Genomic DNA, 13,845 nt, shown 5'->3' with positions numbered 1-13,845 from the left:
ACCGCGACTGTAACTGCTGAACGAAAGCCAGGGGACCGGCGAATGTCGCTTATTCGCCTAGCCTGTGGCAGTATCCCATACCTCCGTACAAAATCTCCGCTCTATATCCAAGAATAGGCGCCTCTATCCTCTTCGAGCATCCCTAATAAAATAACGTGCTGGCGGCCCCTCGTTCTGCCATCCGACCCTATCTCACTCAGCGCCACATCCTGCCTGGGATAGATGCGGCCACCGCTTCGTTCGCTCGCCTATTAGCCGTCCTGTATCTCACTTTACGCACAAGGATGTAGTGCGCATACACTGCGTTCTTTGCAATTTCAAACCCCTTGCGCTGTGCTACCCTCAGTCATCCTGCGTACGTACTGCTCACCATACCTCGCATCCCTGACCCAAAATGGACAGCGTGCGTAGATAGATGTTATAGTCGTCTTCACAAGAGCCACAAAAATGACATGGAGCAGAGATTTCTATTGTAACACCATGAGCTAATGGTACTAATTACACACAATCCTCTCGCGGAGACATCGCTCATGAAACCTCAACCACGAATGCCAGAGTCATCAAGTGGTTCCCGTCGCGGCCCCGTGGACAGCCTCGTCCAAAGCTCCTTCCGCTTTTAATGCACGCCATTCCCAGGCTCCGCCCATGGTAGCAAGACAGTGAGCAGAATCGTCAAATGACCATAGGCCGTGCTACAGCTTTCTCGTCCGGGCTGCATGTGGCTGATGTATTAAACAAGGGGATATCACAAATCCAAATCAATCGCTTTTAGTACAGTCCCCGTCTTCAGGGCTTCTTCTCGCCCTCACCCTCGGGGGGTGTCTGTTGCTGCTGGCCGGACTCCTCTGACCGGGCCTTGTGCATCTTGTCAAACAGAGTGAGCGCAGTGGTCTGGAGCTCATCAATCTTGGCCTTCATATCCTCGGCGGAGAGGTTGCCCTCGCCGCTCTGGTTCTTGGCCACAATCTCGCGCAGAGCACTGATCTTTTCCTTGATGGCCTCGGCCTCGGTCTTGTCGAGCTTGTCCTCAAACTCGGTGAGGGCCTTCTCAGTGTCGTTCAAGACACTGTCAGCACGGTTGGCAGCCTCGATGGCAGCCTTGCGCTCCTTATCCTCAGCCCCGTATTTCTCGGCATCATCAACCATGTTCTGGATCTCGGAGTCAGACAGACCGGAGCCCGAAGCAATGGTGATGGACTGATCCTTGTTGGTGGACTTGTCCTTGGCGTGAACGTGGACAATCGAGTCGGCGTCAATGTCGAAGGTGACTTCAATCTGGGGAACACCACGGTGAGCAGGAGGAATGCCAACCAATTGGAAGTTGCCCAGGAGCTTGTTGTCGCGCACGAGTTCACGCTCACCCTGGAAGACCTTGATCTCAACAGCAGTCTGGAAGTCGGCAGCTGTGGAGAAGACCTGGGACTTCTTCGTGGGGATGGTGGTGTTGCGGTTGATCAAGCGGGTGAAGACACCGCCAAGAGTCTCGATACCAAGGGACAGAGGAGTAACGTCGAGGAGCAAGACATCAGTGACCTCACCAGCAAGGACAGCACCCTGAATGGCAGCACCGATGGCAACAGCCTCATCCGGGTTGACAGCCTTGGCAGGATCACGGCCGAAGATGCTCTTGACAGATTCAGTGACCTTGGGCATACGAGTCATACCACCGACCAGGATGACCTCCTGGATCTCCTTAGCCTGGAGATTGGCATCCTTCAAGGCCTTGCGGACGGGCTCAATGGTCTTGCTGATCAAGGGGTCGACCATCTGTTCCAGCTGGGCACGGCTCATCTTCATGTTGATATGCTTGGGACCGGAGGCGTCGGCAGTGATGAAGGGCAGATTGATGTCAGTCTGGAGGGAAGACGACAGCTCAATCTTGGCCTTCTCAGCAGCCTCACGGATACGCTGGATAGCCATGCGGTCGTTGGACAGGTCAATACCAGACTCTTTCTTGAATGCTTGGACGAGGTGGCGAACAAGCGTGATATCGAAATCCTCGCCACCCAAGTGGGTGTCACCGTTGGTCGATTTCACCTCGAACACGCCCTTCTGGATCTCCAGGATAGAGATATCGAAAGTACCACCACCGAGATCGTAGACGGCGATAATGCTATCATCCTCCTTCTCCAGACCGTAGGCAAGGGCAGCAGCAGTAGGCTCGTTAACAACACGGAGGACGTTGAGACCAGCGATCTGGCCAGCATCCTTGGTGGCTTGACGCTGCATATCGTTGAAGTAGGCCGGGACAGTGACAACACCGTTCTTCACGGTCTTGCCGAGGTACGATTCAGCAGTTTCCTTCATCTTCTGCAGGACCATGCCACCAATCTGGGATGGCGAGTATTTCTCGCCACGAGCTTCGAGCCAGGCATCACCGTTGGTGTGCTGGACAATCTTGTATGGCACCTCTTTGATATCACGCTGGCACTCGGGATCGGAGTACTTGCGACCGATAAGACGCTTGGTCGCAAAGAGCGTGTTCTCAGGGTTGACGACAGCCTGACGCTTCGCAGCGACACCAACCAGACGCTCACCATCGGCAGCGAACGCGACCACCGAAGGTGTAGTTCTTGTGCCTTCGGCGTTTTCTATTATGCGAGGCTGCTTTCCTTCCATAATGGCCACCGCAGAGTTGGTGGTACCGAGATCGATACCGATCACCTGGCCCTTGACCTTCTCGGTGCCTTCAGGGGCTTCGGTCGAGGCATATCTGGAGAAGACTGAAGATCTGGGAGCTTTGATGGATGAAAGGCGGGAGGCTTGTGATGCGCGAGGCAGCTACAGATGAGTTAGTCGACAAGTCGCGCAAACATCAGGAGGCACGTGAATACTTACAGCTCGACTCAGACGGGAGGCGATCATATTGACGCTGTTTCTAGAAGGGCAAAAGAAGGAGCGATGCAAAAGATTAGACGTAGGGATACAAAGACAAGAGAGATGGATGCGAGTTGTGATGGAGAGATTGTAAAGGACGTCAATGATTCGAAGCTCATAGAATTATGGCAAAATCGGGTCGAAAATTCGCAGCCCGGACAATCATTAAGCCGCGCCGATCCCGATGGTCGCTACTAGAGTTCCGGGCGGGCATTGCAGGTGCAGATGAGGGCCTCCAAACGCTTCGCTTGACATCACAACACCACATACCACATCCGACTGAAGAGGCATTATGGATTGAAGGACACACCCTCTTCGTGTGGCTTCTTTCTTCTTCATGTGACATAAAACTCCGTTACCCCTCGCGAATTCTGTTCTCATGTGCCTTCTAGCTGCTGCGCAGCCCCTCGGAGCCAGAGCCCTGGTTCGCACGTGAGTGTTGGCTGGTGCCGGCCAACATGACCATCTCGGTCGGGGAAGAACTGTGCCAGTCAAGCACGGAGAGTCTCGTCAGTCACAACAGGTTCTATCCGATCAAGATCTCGGTGCACCACCATCAGCTGCGTCATCTTGTGAGCGTGACCGACGGGAATCGCATCTTCTATGTAAATGACTTCGACGTCTACGCCGTTGATCTCGAGACCGACCGCTCTACTCTCCTAGCAACGATACCTTTCGAAGCGCGATGTCTGGCAGCTGATTATGGATGGGTCTGCGTTGGCGGGGAACAGAATGGCGACTGCGCCTTCATTAAGCTGGTCTCGGAGGACGGATTCCCGAAATGCTTCCAACACGACCTAAAAGTTGATGTATTGGGGGGTGAAATCGTTAACTCGATGAGCATTCACCTCGTGCGGGAGCAGCCAGCGTCCGAGCCGGAGCCCATCGTTCTCATCAGCAACAATGACAAATCTGTCAAGATATTCTCTCTGGCACGTCGAGAGGTGCTGGCTACTCTGGATCATGACGTGCCTATGAACTATGCCACCTTATCTCCTGACGGGACTTTGCTTGCTGCGGTCGGTGACTCCGACAAGGTTTACTTCTATAGGAGGCGCAAGATCGAGCCTATTGAGTCAAAAGAGCCAGCGTCGCGATTCCCGAATTTCGACTGGCGGCCGTTCGCTATCCCATGCGTACCGACAGGAGACGACGTCCACGATGATTATGGCTTTGCGGTAACCTTCTCTCCTTCCGGACATCTCTGTGCAGCATCATCTCAAGGAGGAGCTATCACAGTTCTTGATACAAGCCTACTCCTCGATGAAAGCTACGCCCCGGAAGAATCAATTCTGTGCACATTCAGGTCATCGAGACCGACTCTTTGGGGCTGTGTCCGCTCTATGGCCTTCTCCCCTCAGCCATGGGATATGCTCGCTTGGGCTGAAGACCATGGTCGAATAGGAATTGCAGACATCAGGCAGATGTTTATGCGACGCCAAGTCGTGCAGCTCGACAAAGCGAGATCTACCATAATCACTGTCGAAGACACAACGCCGAAAATGTATCGCGATCTTCCGATCAAGGATAGGCTGAAACAGCAGCATTTGGCGCGTCTAAGATCAATGCGAGGTATACCGGATGAGACGTTACGCACAGGGAATCTGCTCGAAGAAACTCGCGCAGGATTCATGCTCCGCCGTCAACGGCGGCAAGATCTGATGTCATACCATCGTGGCCTCGATCTTGACGCACGGGAACGATCGGTCCTCGATGCTCTAGAAACTACCATGGACGACGTTGAACATCACTCGCCATATAGCGTCAACTATACATCTCCACCTCGTTTCAGGCCCAGTCATCTCGCAGACCCAAACAGTAGCGGGGATCTGGACGTCCGTCTCATGCCTTCACCGGATCCACGAACTGGCTATCGGTCGTACCAGCCGCGGAGGAGGACTTCTATCGTTCTTTCTGAATCCACCGTAAACCGCCATCTCGCTCCTCAAGATAGTCCCCGTGCGCGAATTTCAGCTTCACCGGGCCGGATGACGGATGATGAGGATACACCTTCCATGTCTACAAATGATCTCACGCCCTCCGGTGGTGCTTCAACATCTCAGCCAAGGACGTCTGACATTCCAACATCGGACCCGTGGCATGTCATCCAGTCTGCGCTGGAAACAGCACGCCGGACGGATGAGACCACATCTGGCAGCGGAGACCGCCCAACATTGGCACAGATTGAGTCAGCCCTAGATGCTGAGCGTAGGTTAGGCAGTCAATTGGAACGGCAGCTAGCCGATGAGCGACAACTGTCGAATCTCCTCCGACGTCAGCTCGAAACCCAAGACCGTCTATTACAGTCGCAGCAGCGGGAACTAGAAGCTGCCACCGAAGCCGACGATCGTCTGGAGCCTTCAATCGACCGACTGCTCCAGCGAGAGCTGGCCAACGAACAACAATTCGGCGAGCAGCGGTCACGAGACCTAGAGAACGAGATTCTCTCCGGCACCAGCCGTGCTCGAAGACTAGAGTCCGTCCGCGCGAGATTGCTGAGCAACGTGTCGCAGAACCCGGATTCTTCAGCTTCTTCCGCACAAACATCTGCTCTGCCCACATTCAGCACCTCGGCCCAGCTAGCTGAGGAGACCGAGGCATCGCCTCTGCCATCGTCTGACTCTCTCTCCGCAACGCTCCAGCGTCACGAGGCATTCCGCCGGGAACGCGCCGCGCACATCGAGAGTCTCGAACGCCAGGTCCGGCGTGCCGAAACCCGCGTTGCATCCGCCAGTTCGGACATTCAAGCGCTTGAGAACGCGATCCAGCGCAGCGCCAGCTCCGAACGCCTTGTCCGCCAACACGAGGCCAGAGTGCGTGCCGCCAGCATGTCCGCCAGCGGCAGTTCCAACCCCAGCGACCAGCCGCGCACACGTGTAGTCGGTGCACGGCCGATCGAAAGAGACTCCCCTACCATAGGCCCTCGCACAACGCGCACGGTCGGAGAGTTGGCGGGACGTGCATCAGAAACCGAAATGCGGCTGGCTCGCATGATGTTCTTGAGCGGCGGACAACGGAACATGGACGCCAACGGCAACTGGGTTGCGGGCGGAGGCTTACAGCGGATGCTGGCGCAGGCAAGCGCAGGTGCCAGCAGTAGTCGGGCGGGCCCAAGCGCGTCCGTGGCGGAGGTGGTCAGGGAGATGGGCGTGGGCACCGCGGGGATCGGCTGGAGCGGTGATGGGAGAAGCTTGTAAGTTGTTTTTGCCCCTGCTCAATCCAGGTTCTGTTCTCCTTTTGAGTTCCCGCGCATTTTGCTGACGACGATGGCAAACACAGATTTGCCGGCTCGGAAGAAGGCATCTTCGAGTTCAAGGTCAACTTGCGTGATCGCATGACATTCCCGGCCGTGGGATTCAGGTGAATGAGTTTACTCTCCGTCTCTCTCCATCTCATGGTGGTATGGTGGAAAATAAGGGAAAAGAGATAAGGGAGAGACATATTCCTCGTGTCCTATTCGTGTCACAACTGCCTTTGTGCTGGAACGAACCATCTCTCGGGACTGCGCCGGCGTTTACTTGGGACGGTTTGCTGAATGTGAGCGCAACATCCATGACCACGGGGTCGTTACCTAAGTATGGTAACGAAGAGAAGGATAATTGACTTCCAGGGCCTTTTGTGCAAAAGGGACCTGCAGGGTTTTGATGAATGTGTCAAATGACATGTTGGGGTTTATTGTGGAAGGTTTTGTTTCGCACTTTGTGAGTTTTGGACTCGCGAATATGTCGATATGGAATATGTAGGCAAGGACGGCGTGGGGTTTTCGGATTTGAGCTTATGAAAGGAACGCTGTGGGATTTCAGATTTCAGATCCCGACGCAAAGAGATATGATGTGGGAAATAGCTACGATTGGTGTGACTCGGTACCTGTTTGCGATGAATGAATGAATGGATGAAAGGAGAGTTTTCCACTCTTCACTGTTCACTGTTCACTGGATGCTGTTGCTCGGCTCAGACTTTTTAGAGGAGAAATTGTTGGAAAGATGTACATTGTGATACACGACCCTGGACTACATACAGCTCGCGCCGGGGACTGACTGGTTCTGAGTCTCTATCACTGTCCCTCTCTCTCGCACCAATCTATTCAAGGACCAACTGCGTGCCCACCTCCCCCTTCAACTCCTCCAGGCTTCTCACCCGCACATCCATGACCCTTAGCACCGTATACTTATGCTTGCTCTTCACGGTCCTCACACGGCGATTCCGCCTCTTTTTCTTCTCCTTGATCTCCATCGGCTGGCTCTCGACGCCCATGACGCGCGCCCGGCATTCAAACAGCCTCTCGTCCAGATAATTCGGCTCGCCGGTCCGCTTCGCGTCGTAGCTCTCGGTGTGGTGCAGCCCGGCCTTGAGTGTGAAGTCCCGCGAGCCGAGCAGAGAGGCGCGGTTCAGGCGGAGAATGTCGCCGGGGGAGACGCCGTGCATGTGGAAGGGGAGGCGCACGAGGTCGCCGGCCGTGAGGAGGTAGGGGAAGCGGTGGACGTGCACGGTAAGGTAGTGTGGGCGTTGGGCGTGCAGTGCCGGCAGAAGAGCCTGTATGGATTTTGAGAGGACGAGGGGCTTGGTGGCCGAGATAGGGGAACGCAAGGTTGTTGAGTCTGATGGCGTAGTTGCGATTTCTGAGGGGGCCTGTGATTTGAGGCTGGTGGGTGGCATGAGTGGGTGGTTACTCTGGAGATCAGAGGTGGATGAGGCGGCTTGGTGGATGGCCGTTACTTGATGCAGTTGGGAGCGGAGGGGGAGGAGGTATGTTGGTGGAAGGTGAGCAGAAGACGAGTTCGTCTTGAACGTCGATCGATTTAGCTGTTTCGAGGAAGCATGCTGCGGTCTCGTCGGCCGCACTGAGCGGACTGCTGTGCTGAACGATCTGGAGATGTCAGCATGTCGATAGCCATCTAAATAAGGCATTTAGCTCACCTGCTCGCGGATGGCGATGCTCGCGATGGCATGGAATCAAAGATGCACTTGATCATGCGCCCACAGACTCGACACATTTTGGCAGGTGTCGCTGGAAGCGGGGACCGCCCCGTAGAATTAGCTGGGTGGCAAAAATAGCGAGGTCCCAGCAGAGCACAGGCGCATAGACTGGTGAGCGATTGCCAGTACAGCTGGAGGTGAAGTGACAGTTCTGACTGGAACCGCAAGAAAGATTGGCGAGGATTGGAATCGTGTCGGCACCGGCAAAACTTCGGGCGTGTTATATAGCACCGTTTCAACCTCGCGAATACCAGGTTGTAATGTGCTATCAGCACACTAGTACCTCGTGCAATATGTATTGCTAGGATAACTGTACGAAGATATGTGAATCATCCTGTCACTTGATAATTGCGGTTACATCCCGGTCGTGGGGAGTGTGCCAATACGAGCTTGCTATGGACTATGACCCAGCACAAGTGACTGGTGCATATGTGCACGTACCCCAGGGTCTGCCTTGTGCCACGAGTATTTACCGTTGGACAGCAGCCACAGGAGCATCTATCTTTGGTAGATGCAACGACGTTCTCCCAGCATATGCTCAGTGGAAGTCAGTCGTTGGCCTTGACCTATTCGTGGGAAGGAGCTCGCGAGTGATGTCCGGGTGCAAGCTCCCCGCAGAATCTGTCGTGCCATGCTTCCGTCGGAGGACAAAGCAGCCCCATGCTTTGCATGAGCTCTATGAGTAGTTGCGCGTGTGAGAAAGACGGGGCGTCATTTGGCTGCCGTTCAGTTCGGTTCGACCGGCCCCCATCGAACCAGCACATCCCGCGGGATCTGTTCTCTGCAATCTTTCACCACTCCAGACCACACCTCATCGCACAACACCTCCCACCCCAGCCCAACCAAGCACAAACCCACTCAACCCCTCAAACAGCCCGCTCCCCAGCCAGATGTCCCGCCACGCACCCACCCTCGCTATCTTGCCATCTCTTCTCCCATCTTCGCTCACCCCGGAACCGGCAAAGTACTCACCAGGCTGCCCGTGCGCCAGCAAGTAGTGTATCAGTCCGGAGATGAAGATGTTGGAGACAAAGTAGAAGAGGAACCCCCATTGCGACTCGAGGCCCAGGATGCCGGCGGCGACGCCCAGGACGAGGGAGGTCAGGGATCGGATCTGTGATAGTGTCTGTGTCGCCATTAGTTGTTAGTGGGGAGCGACGCCACGACGTGGGTGTTCGAGGGGCACGTACGCGGGTGTTGTGCTGGACGGACTCAGGCACGAGAGGGTGCAGGAGGTTGGACTTTTCTTGGGCGGTGGGTGGCATTGCTGGGATCGGCCTTATGAGAGGCGATTTCAACGGGGATTCTGGTAGGGGTTGGGAGGGCCTATGCTCGTAGTCGTCCGAACACTGCGATCTCTGTCCGCGCAGAAGAGATGGAGTTGTGGCTACTTGAAAGTCGCAGCGAAGCACTCCGAAATGGGTACTTCGTAATTCCGCTGTCTCCGAGATCTGTTTTACTTACGAAATACATTGGCTGCGTTTTCCATTGATTTACACGTAATTTACGGCGTAAGCCTGCACTCGCTTACCTTAGGTCAAGGGACTCTGCACCTCACCACGTGAATAGTTCTACAAAAACCGCATGTATAGATCATTGGTCTATTTTTATCACGATCCGAAGATGGGAGACTGACAGATTTCAGGCGTTCCCAGATAGGAGTTGCAATATATAGGCTGCAGAAGCCGGTGGAATGGGGTACGACGATTACAGCCGGGGGATGCATGCCCAGGACCAGCAGTGGTGGTCAACCGGACACCAAAAGAAAAGAGCGGCGCTGTCTGCTCGTTGAGATACAGACAGGACGGACAAAGCCGACGCGAGGACGTCGACGCGCAAGGAGACAGCTCCAGACATGCATCCAAAGCGTGCTCAAGAGGTCGCAGCAGAGATCGAGGACTTCTTGACCTTAGGCATCGTGAGCGCAGCAACCACAACTGGCATCACGCTGACAACTTCGCCAAGCCCAGCAAAAGCAGGAGGGATGCGAATGCGCACGAATGCACCGCCTGCCAGCAGCACCGCGAGGACATTGTAGACTGCTGACCAAGCAAAGTTGAACAGGATGCGTCGGTAGGCTGCTTTACTGACATCCAACAAGGATACCACGCCGTCGAGACCACCGAGGAGCACAACATCGGCAGTGCTACGGGTCACGTCGGAGGTCGACTCGATCTGGACTCCGACACTGGCTTGAGCGACCGCCACGGCATCGTTGGTACCGTCGCCACAGAACAGTGTTGTCTTGTTGTCGGACATGAGGGCTGACACGTATGCTTGCTTCTCAGCTGGTGAGCGCTCGCCAGCGACATTCGAGAGCGGGATGCCAAGGGTTGTTGCAACGCCTGCAACCACAGGCGTGCTGTCACCGCTTAAGATATGGACTGAGAGACCGCGCCTGTGAAGCTCCGCGACAACGTTGTGTGCTTCAGGGCGCAGGGCCGATTTGAGACCGAATATCGCCAGAGGCTGCTTATCCTCGCCAGAAGTGACGCACAGGAGAGTCAGGCCACGAGATTTGTATTCGATGGCTGTCGGATGGCCATCAAGACCGAGCCATCGAGAATTACCAGCTCGAACGGACGTCCCGTTCAGCATCGCGTACATGCCGCAGCCTGGAATGGAAGTGAGGTCTTCAAGGGGGACAGTATTGCCGGTGCGTTTCTGAACACTAGCAGCAACGGCTACCGAGACAGGATGCTTGTTGTCTTTCACAAGAGCTTTGACGACCGAGAGGACATCAGTGCCGTTATCCGTGTCAAACACAGTCTCCTCAACCACGTCAAGATTGCCTTCCGTGAGTGTGCCTGTCTTGTCGAAAATCACATCCGTGACTTTGTGGCCGCGCTCAGTCACATCCGCGGTCTTGATGATAATGCCTCCTTGAGCAGCGATCCCTCCAGCGACCACAAGGACCATAGGTACTGCCAATCCGAGAGCACAAGGACATGAAACGGCCAAAACTGCGATACAGTATGAGATCGCGGTGCCAATCGCCTGGCCGGCTGCTTGGTTACGTACTCTCAGAGACACCGCAAGCCAAATAGCAAAAACAATGACCGCTGCTGTACAGACAACGGGGATGAAGTACCCTGCAACCTTATCTGCCAGATCCTGGATCCTTGGCTTCGAGCTCTGAGCCTGCTCGACCAGGTTTGCAATATCGGTGATGGTATTCTTACCCGGCAATCGCACTACACGTGCTGTCAAGGTGCCAGAGCCGTTGACAGTGCCTGAGATGATGCTGCTGCCCGGTGCCTTATGAATGGGCAAACTTTCACCTGTCAGCATAGACTCGTCGACTTCGCTGATACCGCTGACGACATCAGCATCCGTGACAACCTGCGAATGTGGGAGCACTTGGATGGTATCTCCGAAGTGCAACAGGCGGGCGTCGATATCAGTGGTACTGCCAGTAGCGGGATCTACTAGCACAGCAGTAGAGGCCTGTAGCGATCGCAGGGAGACCTTGGACACCGCCCTTTTGCGCGCCCACGCGGCAAGGAGCCGGCCCATGAGAACCAAGGTAATGAGTAGCGTGCTGGTCTCAAAGAACGGGCTTGTTTCAAGCTGTCGGCCGTCGAAGATGAGTCCACTGGCTACAATAGAATAACCGTAAGCGGCCGTGATGCTGATCACAACGAGCATATCCATCTCAAGGACTCGGTTGTAGATCAAAGAAGAGATGGCTGGCTTGTAAAATTCCGGATAGGCGATACATTGGACGAGTGTTCCAAGCACAACCGAGATAATCAGCACGGTTGTATGGGGGATCGTGTCGAAATCGCCCCATTCCATGACAACAACAGGCATGGTGAGAATGAATGCTGCGGCGGTGAGGTAGAAGACCCAGAGGAGTCTGCGATGACCAGCATCAATCGACTTGTCTGCACGAGGAGGGGCAAGCTTGCCACCAGAGTATTCGAGAACGTCTCTGGCGCGGATCATACATGGATCATAATTGACTTCGTAGACATTCCCGGTAATCCTGGTGCAGGACTCGGCTCCAGCTGGTAGATTGCTTTGGAAGGCTTTCGCACTGTTACTGTCCATCGTGAGGTCCAGTACCTGATTGTCACTGTCGAACGTGACTAGCTTATAGCCAGTGGCCCGTTCTGCCAGGCGGACCACTGTGGGAATCGCGGTGATAGTAGAATCCAGATCGAGCTCAGCCGTGTTGGTAATAAAAGTAACCTTGACGTTATCAGTGCCAGGCACGGCTGCAAGGGCTCGGGTCAAGTTGTTGGCGCAGCCAGAGCAGTCCATGCCGGTCACGTTGAAGAGGACATGCTCTCGCACGGCGGCCATCTTCTCAATGTCGCCAACAGAACCAGAAGTTGCGGGCGGGACTTTAGTCGGTTTGTCAGAGTCGTGATGATGCCCATGGTCGTGGCATTCAGCGGCGTCAGGAGAAACGTGGTGATCATGACCTCCATTGATACTGCCGATAGCGGAAGAATAACAGCGATCGGCCTTTGGCTTCGTCCTGGTGCGCTTCGCCAGAGTGCCAGAACCTTTGCCATAAGAATGAGCGGAAGACTGGCCGTGAGGAAGGATGAAGTGCGGCGAGGGAGCAACGGTAGCACAGGACTGGCTAGCTTTGGCAGAGGACTCGATAGCACTGCGGCAGATGCAACGCGCAGACTCGAGGTAGGCGGCATACCTGTCCATAGCCGCCTGGATGTGGCTGACACATGGCTCATCAGGATGGTGGCCGCCTTCATCATGCTTGTGACCATGCTTCTCCAGGTGATCGTGGCCATCGTGGTTGTCCTTATCTTGGCCGTCACTGCCAGAGCATTCTTCGAATTCTGCATCGCAAGCGAGCTTGCACTCAAGAGCAGCAGCAGCCTTGATACAGACCTCTGTAACCAATACTATCAGTTCGAGGGCAATATTCATTGCCATAAAGACTGACCATCACACTTCTCGGCCTCGTCACAGTAAGCTGTACTGTCGGTGGTCGAGGCAGAGTTGTTCGAATGAAGGGAAGCTGTAGGCCCACAGCAGCCTGTACCACAGGGCGGGTTGCCGGTGCTCTTCATAGCTTGATCGGGCTTTTCGGGTGCCATTCTGGGCGTTGATAGAACGGTGCGGGTAGGGGTGTTGCTTGCATGTATTGTGGTTCGAGGGTGAACTTATACATATGTGGAAACCAGGACTGCAGAAAAGGGCGGAGGTAGATTGACCAGCCCCAAGGGTCGTGGGGCAGCTTGGCAGGTTTGGCACAGAGCACGTGGAAGATTCCGTGTCGCGGGATAGGGCGTCGTCAGACATTCAAGCTCTGGACATGTGGTACCAACGTCGTGGCATTGTCTGGGTCTGTGCATTATTGGCATATCTGACCGAGATAGCTCGGTGGCTCCCACCGGTCGACGCCAGCCCTGCAGCCAGCTGCATTTAGCAGCTCAAGACTCTGGATCCTGGCTCCAGTACGAATGCCTTGCGGCAATCGACAAGTTTGAGGCTTACTGGCGCACAATGGAATAACTCTGTGTATGTACAAAGCAATGTTGACGTACGATCACACCTGCCAGCCACATCTGCGGCGGTGGCTGCCAATAAAGATCCCGTTCCTTGGCAAACTCACATTTACTGCCTGGAGAAACTATTTTGCCTAACAAGGCAAACACAACGAAGAGCGGGCAGTATCGTAATAGCATATCATATGGTCCGATAGCAGAATTCGTGAGAGGACTATTCTCATTTCGTCAATCTCACGCTTAACGAAGGAGCATGACACATTGGATCATGTCTCATGTCATCTCAATTAAGTAGGCATTGATGGAGCAAGATCTAACCATCCTGCCACAAAGGCCGGTTTGGGCCAGGATGGCAAGATAGCTTGCACAAAGGTCCCAACTAGCAGAACACTCGGGTATTTGCTGAACTCGTTCGGAAAAAGTCCAATTATCTCGCTCGCTCCTTCACGCCATCGACGCATAAACAATCCGCACAACATGCATGGAGGAATGCCAACCCGTTGGCTGT

General features: G+C 54.7%; 5 protein-coding genes across 5 annotated transcripts; 1 reads left to right on the top strand and 4 right to left on the bottom strand.

The window, feature by feature from the left end:
- Positions 1 to 786: 786 nt before the first annotated feature.
- Positions 787 to 2,865, bottom strand: HMPREF1541_02429 (hsp7-like protein; the record flags this gene model as incomplete). The annotated part of the gene is made up of 2 exons (XM_008716784.1): positions 787 to 2,781; positions 2,839 to 2,865. 2 exons carry the CDS (start codon positions 2,863 to 2,865, stop codon positions 787 to 789), a joined length of 2,022 nt encoding a protein of 673 aa, XP_008715006.1.
- Positions 2,866 to 3,335: 470 nt separating this feature from the next.
- On the top strand, positions 3,336 to 6,074 carry HMPREF1541_02428 (uncharacterized protein; the record flags this gene model as incomplete). The annotated part of the gene is made up of 1 exon (XM_008716783.1): positions 3,336 to 6,074. One exon carries the CDS (start codon positions 3,336 to 3,338, stop codon positions 6,072 to 6,074), a length of 2,739 nt encoding a protein of 912 aa, XP_008715005.1.
- Positions 6,075 to 6,957: 883 nt separating this feature from the next.
- Positions 6,958 to 7,533, bottom strand: HMPREF1541_02427 (uncharacterized protein; the record flags this gene model as incomplete). The annotated part of the gene is made up of 1 exon (XM_008716782.1): positions 6,958 to 7,533. One exon carries the CDS (start codon positions 7,531 to 7,533, stop codon positions 6,958 to 6,960), a length of 576 nt encoding a protein of 191 aa, XP_008715004.1.
- A 1,132-nt stretch (positions 7,534 to 8,665) lies between these two features.
- On the bottom strand, positions 8,666 to 9,119 carry HMPREF1541_02426 (uncharacterized protein; the record flags this gene model as incomplete). The annotated part of the gene is made up of 2 exons (XM_008716781.1): positions 8,666 to 8,980; positions 9,045 to 9,119. 2 exons carry the CDS (start codon positions 9,117 to 9,119, stop codon positions 8,666 to 8,668), a joined length of 390 nt encoding a protein of 129 aa, XP_008715003.1.
- A 607-nt stretch (positions 9,120 to 9,726) lies between these two features.
- On the bottom strand, positions 9,727 to 12,926 carry HMPREF1541_02425 (copper-translocating P-type ATPase; the record flags this gene model as incomplete). The annotated part of the gene is made up of 2 exons (XM_008716780.1): positions 9,727 to 12,719; positions 12,773 to 12,926. The coding sequence occupies 2 exons, from the start codon at positions 12,924 to 12,926 to the stop codon at positions 9,727 to 9,729; spliced, it is 3,147 nt and encodes a 1,048-aa protein (XP_008715002.1).
- Between the last annotated feature and the right edge of the window lie 919 nt (positions 12,927 to 13,845).

Source organism: Cyphellophora europaea, assembly GCF_000365145.1.
Source record: "Cyphellophora europaea CBS 101466 unplaced genomic scaffold supercont1.2, whole genome shotgun sequence".
Taxonomy (NCBI): Eukaryota; Fungi; Ascomycota; class Eurotiomycetes; order Chaetothyriales; family Cyphellophoraceae; genus Cyphellophora; species Cyphellophora europaea.
This window is presented reverse-complemented; position numbering and strand designations above follow the sequence as displayed.